We start from the raw sequence: 10,624 nt of genomic DNA on the forward strand, positions 1-10,624 counted from the left end.
TTCAAATATTGATAACTTTTGTAAAAATTCCGACTGTAAGCTCTTTTGTTAGAATATTTACATTTCATGGTTTGAGTTAATTTATTTTTAATTGATTGCATCAAATAAATTATAAAAATGGACTTTGATGGCAACTCCCAAAATAGAATTTTTCTCGGGAGTGTCTTCTCAATAGAATAATTATTTCTAGTAGTAATGTTGTGTTTGTAATGAATGCTTATTGAGAAATAAAATAATTATTATTATCATTAAATTATTATACTGTGGTTTTAATTGACTTAACCTATTTCGGACTATGTGTAACCTTATCTTAATTTGGGAGAGGGTTGGCACAAAGTTACCTTATTTTTTTTCTCCCTATCATTTTTGATGAAGTATTTGTTGTATGAATCAATTGCAATTGGTATCATTTCTTCATTTGTAATAATTTATCAGAATAATATCATTTTTGATGATGTACTTGTTGTATGATCAATTGCAATCGGTATCATTCCTTCATTTGTAATAATTTATCAGAATAATACTTTTATTCGTATACCTTTTCAGAATAAATTTGACAACGGAGTCGAGGCCAAGAGCTCTCCAAATATGACGGTAAGTGACGAAATTATCTGAATATTGATCTTTTTGACACCTTAACAGAATGAAATTGTGTGAACACTTCCATAATCAACAATGTTATTCTTTCTTTTGCCTAGCAGACAGAATTCGTTGGAATGTGGAGATTTTCAAATAGTATCCAATACGTTCCAAAACGGAATATATATTTCTATTTATTGCTTTCCCATTTGCAGAAGGAGGCAGTTGAATCGTATACAAAATTAATCAAGGGATGAGATTCCCTTATAACTAACTCTTCAAGCAATCAAAGAGTTCGTCGACTTCTTCGACTTTTTCGTGAATACTAAGCTTCTACGCTACTACTTAGAAACTTTTGTTAGCGTTAAATACGGAGCATATAATTGCACGTGATTTGAAAGAGTCACCTAATATGGACCATCATATAACAATCGTTCGCAGTGACATTCCATTCTTTTCGTTTTAACCAGACAGTAGCCTAGTAGATCACTAGTGAGATCATCAGAACTGGTATTATCGTGTATAAGATATAAGAAACTAATGATTTGAATTTTTCCACCAAATTCTTCGATTGAAGTCTGTTCTCTCAGTTCACGCAGTTGTCTCTCTAGAGATGAGAGTAGAACCTGCATCTGGTAGGTTGACACGGAGCAATTATGCATCAATATACCAATAATAATTGCCTTCTGAACTTCAAATATTGAAAATAAATATTTATTTAAATAGAAAACCTTCTTTGATCGGATATAGAATTAAGCGTGAATGGAACGTCTTCTTACGACTTTAGGAGGGCTGATAATACTTTAATACTGAGGTTCAACTCACACTTAGGTCTCACTGCGACTCAGGTCGAGAAGAGACTGGACTCTAGTCGAGAGCACGTGTTTCCAAATGGTGACACTCAGACCAGTCAGCGTGTGTTTCCAAATGGTGACGTCGCGGAGACTAGACTCGACTGGTCTGAGTGTCACCATTTGGAAACACACGCTCTCGACTAGAGTCGAGTCTCTTCTCGTGAGTGTGAGTTGAGCCTAAGTGCCAAGTGCTCAGTACAATGAGCTGAGTGCTAAGTGTATATCTCCGCTCCCTAAGGTGTTTTTCGAAATTCAAGGGCTGGTATGTTTCAAGCTCTACCCTCTCCATGGATTCTGATGGAGAGGAGTCTTCCAAATCACTGATAGTTTGAAATGAAGTACTGGCGAAATTAAAGGATTGCAATTTTGTGATGGATCAAATTCAATAATCTGCTATCTTCACAAGAGAATATTTATCAGAATTAAAAAATGATTTATCATAATGCAACTCATAAAAAAATAATGGTATCTCGTTTTTTTATTTCTGATATGCTTTCAGGACTTGATGATTGACAGTGTAGAAGAAGACTCGCCAACGGTAAGTTTCATCAAAATGTTAACTTTTTCATCAATTCTCAACATAATAATATGTTTGTTTTAAAAAATATATAATCAACGTTTTCATGTTTCCGAAAAATAGCTGAGTTTAGTGTTATATCTCTAAACAATACAAGTCTTTACAATAGCCAATGTAGCCTACTTATTTAATTTCTACAGATGGAAATTACTGAAATAATGCAATTGTTCGAATGCGAATGTATTAATAATTTATTATTAAACGGAAATCCAAATTAATGCCAATAGGCCAATTGGTGACTGACTCTTAGGCTGGTCACTAACATAACTTTTCACATCTAAAAAATATCATAAAAGTGACTAAAATGTAGTGAAATAGCAATGGAGAAAGATGGAAATAAATTTGAAGTTGCATTTGTTCAAATGCTAATTAATGAATAATTATTATTAAACGAAATTCCAATTAATGCTGTAAATCACCCCGAAGACTTTTGTACTGCAAATATTGACAACAGGGTAAACAGTTAGATGCAAATTTGAAGAGCGCCACTATACAAAAATTATTTGACAGACTGGGAATTGAGAAATCCCGGGCTGACAAATAATTATTGTTGAATAGAAGCGCTCATCGAATTTCCATCTAGCTGTTTACCCTGTTGTCAATATTTGCAGTAGCAGATGTCTTCGGGGTGATTTACAGTATTTAATTTGGATTTTCGTTTAACAATTAATTATTTCATTACTGCTTGATTCATTGGTACTGTATTTCGAAATGTGACTATTTTCGAACCAGTTTGACAAATCGATAATAACGGCGGATGATTAATAGTAGATAGACCTACCCTCTCTTATTATTTATTTTAAAAATGTATCCAGAGAATGCAATTGATGTTCACTTATGAAGTTGTAGTATTACATGCATTAAATTTGTTAAGTGGGAGAGAGGTCGGCTGCTTCCTAACTTCGCCTTTCAGGTTAATATAAAGACCGCTACCTTTATTTATCTCATACATTATTCAAGTACATGTGAATGTGAGTTTGGTGTAAGGGTGCGTATAACCATAGAGAAACAATAGCGTAAGTAGATATCCCATGGTATGGTGAATTTAAGTTGCAACTTTTACTGTTATCTCAAGCCGATTACTGTCGATTATTGTCAATTTTTACTGTTTTGTTGGGGTGATAGTGTATGAACGGCACAATTTGAGAGGCTAACAGCGTCACATAGCTGCATAGGAAAGAACTACGTGAACTATCGGCTTGGGATAACAGTAAAGTGGCGACATAAACGCCCTATACCATGGGATATCTACTTATGCTATTGTTTCTCTATGGTATAACTATAACTAGCAATCAGGAGGTATCGTGTTCGATTCCCGGGCATGGAATCGAATTTCGAATCGATGAGAGCAAGGGCTCTCATCGAATTTCCATCTGGCTGTTAACCCTGTAATCAATATTTGCATTGATGACAGAAGTATTCAAGGTGACTTACAGCATTTAACTTTGAATCCACGTTTATTAATAACTATTTGATCTTGAAATACAATGGACTGAATATTATCCAAAAATGCTGTTGCTTTTCAGATATCTTTGGAGTTGGCGCAACAGTTGAGCAACATCCAAAGTATGGAAGATTTTTACAAAACTTTCAACATTCAGCAAGAAGAAAATGAAAATGCACCTGAGGAAAACTCAACAGTGCCTTTTTCGTCAACTGTGATTGGAGTTCTGAGTAAGTTCAAATTAGGATTAGACCTATCTTCCTATCTATTTTCAGGTGACTAACATCATAGAGAGAATATGAAGACAGGAAGTGAAGAAGAAGACAGGAGAAGAAGAAGTAAGAAGAAAAGAAGAAGAAAAAAAAGAATAAGAAGAAGAAGAAGAAGAGAAAAAAAAGAATAAAAGAGAAGAAGAATGAGAAGGAGAGGAGAAGGAAGAGGAAGAGGAAGAGGAAAAGGAGAAGGAGAAGAAGAAGAAGAATAAGAAGAAGAAGAATAGAAGAGAAGAAGAAGAAGAAGAAAAAAATAAGAAGAAAAGAAGAAAAGAAGAAGAAGAAGAAGAAGAAGATAAGAAAGAAGAAGAAAAGAAGAATGAGAAGGAGAAGGGGATGAAGAAGAAGAAGAAGGAGAGGTTCTTCAAGATTTTAGTAGTTCAAGTTTTCAGTTTGTCAAGTTTTTTAACATACTCATGCGATCTTCTCTTTCTGTAACATCAAAATCAATTTAAATATCATTAAAGTTAATTAAAATTAATGCTACTGAAGTGAGATTTACTTCAACCTGTCAGTATTGAATAAATAGGAAGCGTGTTGATATTATTAATAGTTATATATACAAGAGGTGCTAACAGTATAAAGTAAATATCACTGCAACAATTATACAAGTGAACGCTTTTCGTATTAAGATGGCTTGCTCCAAAAGGTTTGTATTTCAATCTCAATATTAAAGAGTTGGACTTCAACTATGAACATCATTCATTGAGTTGATGATAGAATAATAATTAATGAAGTAATTGAGATAATCTCTTTACTTCATCTATAACGCAATGGATAAAGGAAACACCGGCTATGTTGTACTGGAAATTCACGTACAGAAATACGAGTGAGATGTGAGATATGAGATTAAGGAGAAGCTTAGGAATGAGCTCAGAAAAGGAGAATAATAATAATAATATAATAATAATAATAATAAGAAGAAGAAGAAGAAGAAGAAGAAAGAAGAAAAAGAAGAGAAAAAAAGAGAGGTTTTTCAAGATTTTAGTAGTTTTCAGTTTGTCAAGTTTTTCATTTGATCCTTGCGTAGCATGGGTTACATGCTAGTTGTAAATATTAGTTTATTACAGTATGGTGAAACAAGAATATTTCTCTGTGAAGCTTGTTGGATATGATAGGAAATTCACGAATGTGAATCATCATCATGTTTGAACTACTGGACTGATTAATTCAAAATTTTGCATATAGATTCTTAATTTACCGAGGATGGTTATAAGCCTATTTTAAATTCTTCAAGATTTTAGTAGTTCAAGTTTTCAGTTTGTCATTAGACCCTTGCGTAGCATGGGTTACATGCTACTTGTAAATTAATATTAGTTTATCACAGTATAGTGAATCAACAATATTTCTTTTTGAAGCTTGTTTTGAAGGATTTTTTTGTAGTGCAACTCAGTTATTAGGCTACAACTTTGAAAGATGGTGAACTTATCACCAAAAGTTCATCTGAATTGAAGTGTTAATTTTTTTTCTCAATCAATTTCAGGCAGTGATAAATATCCCATTAATTCAACAAGTGGGAGTGACCCGAGATCAAAAGTATTAGTGAAGAGAAGCACTGGTAAGTCAAAAGTTAATAATAGTAAAGATATTTTATAGAGTAGCTCCTTGGAAAGTTTCCCAGGAGTTCTAATGGGTACTCGCTCAGCCAAGCCAAGTGGGAATAGTCTCCCATTAGAACGCATGGTAATAATATTTTCACTATACTGGACCCGATCTTGAAGTTTCTTCTTCCTCTTCTTTCTTCTTTTTCATCTTCTTCCTCCCCTCCTCCTGTCATCTTCTTCTTCTTCATCTTCTTCTTTTTCTTCTTCTTCTTCTTCTTCTTCTTCTTCTTCTTCGTCTTCTTCTTATTCTTCCTACTTCTTTTTCTTTTCCTTCTGCACTGCTGTCGCATAGACCACTTTCGTAATGGTGACTAGGAACCAATCACCAGCGAGTTCTGAATTGGGCTTTCACTCACTCTCTCTCACTGACACCTCTAGACTCCGCCTACTCTCTCTCTCCCGATTGGTCGACAGTTTGGCAATCAACTCCCAATCCCACCGCCAGGTGGCAGCTGTTGTTGGGTGAAGAATGAAGATTTTGTTTCTCATCTGCACGTTTGGTCATGCATGAGTCTCGTATGAGTATCTAAGTGATCACACACTAGGAATATACTTCTCCTTCTTCCTAAAAACAAGTATTAGGTTATAACCTGTTCAGACTCACATCTAGCCAATTATTCAAATTAAAAAATGATAGAAAATATCCTATTATTGCCACCGCTTGCGTGGTTTACCAAACATCTCTTTTGCCTACTGGTTGATAATTACACATTTTCAATCGAATTCTCTCAGCTGACATTCTTTGGACATGCTCCCTCCATTGATGCCGATTCTCCGTAACTCTTTCATTCATTTATTCATTTATTTATTTCATTGGCAATTACAGATCATAATTATAATATGATTGGGAGAAGACAACAGGCATTGCCCAAAACTGTCTTCTCCCGAATTTTTACGAATGAAAGTTTCAAGAAAGAATAAGGTTAAGATTTAACTTTCACTTTAAAAAGTCCAATTTCCACTTCAAAACTAATGACTAAACTAAAAATTTTGAATTTTGATATTTGAAAACTGATTAGAAACAAAAATATTTCACTCAAATCTCTATAAATTGGAAATTTTTGAGTAATTTTGCAAAATTTTGAGCCAAAAAAGAAACACAACTTCAAAATTAGCACAGCTTAATTCTTCATGCTGCAGATATTCAATTATTTCCTAATATCTTCATTTCTGAAATGATCTCTTCTGTCACAACCCGAAAAATATATGAATTATTAAACTATTTCGATTTCTCATTAACAGATGCAGTGGCCAGAGCTCCAGAATTCGCGCAGTGCAAGCCAGAATTGCAAGCGGTGCAAATCTCGAACAGCATCACTGGTCGTGAGCTGAGAAAGCCCGACTGCATCAAAATCGAAAGATGCACCGGATGTTCTCAGCAGATGTCGATGAGCTGTCAACCGACTAAGACAGAAAACGTCAAAGTTGAGGTAGGTGGGACGCGACAGTCGAGGCCTGCGACATTTGAGGACTGATTCTCAGTCCTCAACTGTCGGGGCTGTGCATTTAGGAGAGTCCTCTCCTGTCGGTGGCCTCGTTTGTCATCGACCCGAGGTAGGACTCCACACTCCAATGTCCCTATAATGTGATCCACACATTATTAATGGTGGCATTTGTCTAACAATGGTGTTGCTATCTATCCTTGTCTATCATTCTACAAAGCAGATAGCAAATGCATCAAAGCATAGTGATGTGTATCAAGTTGAGATGATACTGTATCATATTGGTACTGTATCATATTGTGTTGATACTGTATCATGTTGTGGTTGTTCTTATTTTTGGTTCTTTAGTGAGGTCCTCGTTATAATGGCAATATTTGGTTAACATTGCTGTTGCTATCCTTGTCTTTCATTCGACAAAGCATATAGCAAATGCATCAAATCATAGTGATGTGTATCAAGTTGAGATGATACTGTATCACATTGGTGCTCTATCATCTGTGGTGATACTGTATCATGTCGTGCTGATACTGTATCATGTTGTGGTTATTCTTTTTTTGTTCTATAGTGAGGTCCACATTATAATGACAATATTTGATTAACATTGGTGCTGATATCCTTGTCTTTCATTCGACAAATCAGATAGCGAATGTATCAAATCATAGTGTTGTGTATCAAGTTGAGATGATATTGTATCATATTGGTACTATATCATTTGTGGTGATACTGTATCATATTGTGTTAATACTGTATCATGTTGTGGTAGTTCTTGATATTGTTCTATAATGAGGTCCACGTTATAATGGCAGTATTTGATTAACATTCGTGTTGCTATCCTTGTCCATCATCTGCTTGACAAAGCAGATAGAGCTGTCCTCTCCAAACTCCGCAACGTTGTCAGATCGTTTTTCAACAATGCAAAAATATTTAAACTCAATTATATGGAAACGTATTATCAAATCATTGATAAATATATTATTTTCTTGGCAAATGGAATACACTCTTATTGTTTATTTCCAACAAGAATGAACAGCTGATATTACATCAGATATACCGAAATAAGCTACCCTCTGTAAAAGGCAGTGGCATGACAGAGAACCGGTAATGCTGTTCTTATATCATTCTCTATTGCTAAACGGAATTCCAATTAAATGCTGTAAATAACCACCTAGAAGACTTCTTCTACTGCAAATATTGACAACAGGGTAAACAGCTAGATGGAAATTCGATGAGCGCTACTACACAAAAATTATTTGATGGAATTTCCATCTAGCTGTTTACCCTGTTGTCAATATTTGCAGTAGCAGAAGTCTTCGGGGTGATTACAGCATTTAATCGGAATTTCGTTTAATAATAATTATTCATTAATTAGCATTTGAACAAATGCAACTTCCAATTTATTTCCAACTGTAGACTAACTGGCCGCTATATGACTTTGTATAAAATGATTGTTGCTATCCAGAGATTGTTAGTTTGGTATAAGCATGATGTCAGTAAGGGTATAAGCATTCCTGGCCGGCAATTAGGAGGTACTGGGTTCGATTCCCGGGTTGACAAATAATTTTTGTATAGTAGCGCTCATAGAATTTCCATCTAGCTGTTTATCCTGTTGTCAATATTTGCAGTAGCAGAAGTCTTCGGGGTAGAGATTTACAGCATTTAATTGGAATTCCGTTCAATAATAATTATTTATTAATTAGCATTTGAACAAATACAACTTTCAATTTATTTTCATCTTTCTCCTTTGCCATTTCACTACCTTTTCAAACGTAGATCTCTCTTTTATGATGTTTTTTAGATGTGAAAGGTTACGTTAGTGACCAACCTGAGAGTCAGTCACCAATTGGCCTACTTGAAATGAAACAGAATAATTTTCTTCTTCTTCTTCTTCTTCTTCTTCTTCTTCTTCTTCTTCTTCTTCTTCTTCTTCTTCTTCTTCTTCTTCTTCTTCTTCTGTTCTTCTCTCCTTCTTCTTCTTCTTCTTCTTCTTGTTCTTCTTCTTCTTCTTCTTCTTCTCTCTCTTCTTCTTCTTCTTCTTGTTTTTAAAATTGGGAACATTCGTGTCCATTAATTTACAGCCTACGTTTTTATTCAAGTTTGTGAATTAGGGTTCATAGTTCTTATTATATTTGAAAAATGTATCATTAATAAAGTAATGCAATAATTTATTTTATATAGGTACATGTCTTCAGTCTTGATGGGAGAGGCAGGCCTCACAAACCAAAAGGAAAGCAAATTGTGCATGTTGAGAGGCATTTGGAATGTAAAGTCATGTGCAATGTTAAGCAACATGTGAGTATTATTTATTCATTCATGCTCTATACATATCTAGTTATTTATTCATTCGACCATCAATTTATTCATTTAACCATCAATTCATTCATCTATCCGTTCGCCCATTCATTCATTCACAAGAACACAATAATCAAGGCAATGATTGGGAGAGAATCAATTCATTCATGTTCTATACATATCTAGTTATTTATTCATTTGACCATCAATTCATTCATCTATCCGTTTGCCCATTCATTCATTCACAAGAACACAATAATCAAGTCAATGATTGGGAGAGAATCAACAGTAGGATTATCCCAAAAAAACTGTTTTTCTCTCAAATGTTGATACTCAAAACGTTTTTCTATATTACTACAAAACATAACACAATTTATTCAGTACATTAAGTATTTATCTCATTCGAAAATGTGTAATATATTGGGTGATATCGATTCAATCATCTTTATTTCATCTTCATCACATCATACTTAAATTTCTGAATCTTTCTTCTTTCTAACTCCTACTCCTACTAAATCTTCAACTATATCAAGTTATAAATTAGATAATCTCACTCATGACACTTTGTATCTGACTCCTATTCGAGGACAAAATCCTGAAACATACTGTACTTTTTGTGAGTAGTATCTTCTTCACTTGTAACTTGTCGTTTTATACTTTTGTGAATATTTTGTATGAATTTCGAGTGAATAAAATTGATTTGATTTGATTCTTTGTACAACTCCCAAGTAGCCCTGAAGATAGGAAAAATACAGAAGAAAGAAACAGAATAATCAACAACCAAAGTAACAGAAGAAAGTAAGAAAACCGTGTTGTCTCCTACGTGGTAAAAGGCTGTAAGAGGCCTTAGTAGTTATAATATTTAGATACTAAATATTATACTCGATATTATTCATAATATTTTTTACTGTCTTAATTAGTTATAATATTATTATATCTATTCAACTTATAGACTGTATTTACTGATAATACTACTAACTCTATTCCTATTTGGATCGCTTTAATTGTGTTTTAATTATTAATAATGTTTTTTGTTGCTCAATTTTGCAGCACTGCACTGAAAAACAAGACTTTGATGCAGATAACTGTTCATGTGTCTGTAAGAATATCGACGAGAAAGAAAAATGTCTGAGAGACAGCAGAGTGAAAGAATGGAATAAGAAGAAGTGCGCCTGTCAATGTAAAACTGTTCCTGAGTGCGGTGAAGCTGAATACTTCAACAATTTGACTTGCTCGTGAGTAGCCTACAATATATTTTCATCAATTTTCAGTAATAATTCAACAATATTCTTCTAGTAATTCGTCAATAATTATTTTTGTAGTAATTCATATCATAAATACACTTTCGTGGCCTATTCGAATTCACATTCAAATTTTGGCAATGATTCTGTAAAAAACAACAGGCTTGAGAAAAGAAGAAAAAGAAAAAGAAGAAGAAGAAGAAGAAGAGAAGAAGAAGAAGAAGAAGAAGAAGAACAAGAACAAGAACAAGAAGATGACGTCACCATAGAGTGAAGATTCTTCAATTAATTTATCTCCCATCGGCTATCACCTGGTAACAAA

General features: G+C 33.9%; 1 protein-coding gene across 1 annotated transcript; it reads left to right on the top strand.

Annotated features, from left to right (window-relative positions):
• Positions 1-1,954: 1,954 nt before the first annotated feature.
• LOC111061041 (platelet-derived growth factor subunit A) lies at positions 1,955-10,296 on the top strand (the record flags this gene model as incomplete). Its single annotated transcript, XM_039419074.1, is given in 6 exon segments — positions 1,955-1,971; positions 3,537-3,684; positions 5,210-5,284; positions 6,573-6,760; positions 8,948-9,061; positions 10,112-10,296. Coding segments are annotated over 6 exon segments (727 nt in total), but the record flags the coding sequence as incomplete, so codon positions are not given.
• Positions 10,297-10,624: the final 328 nt, after the last annotated feature.

This window comes from Nilaparvata lugens, unplaced genomic scaffold (assembly GCF_014356525.2).
Source record: "Nilaparvata lugens isolate BPH unplaced genomic scaffold, ASM1435652v1 scaffold8309, whole genome shotgun sequence".
NCBI classification, from domain to species: domain Eukaryota; kingdom Metazoa; phylum Arthropoda; class Insecta; order Hemiptera; family Delphacidae; genus Nilaparvata; species Nilaparvata lugens.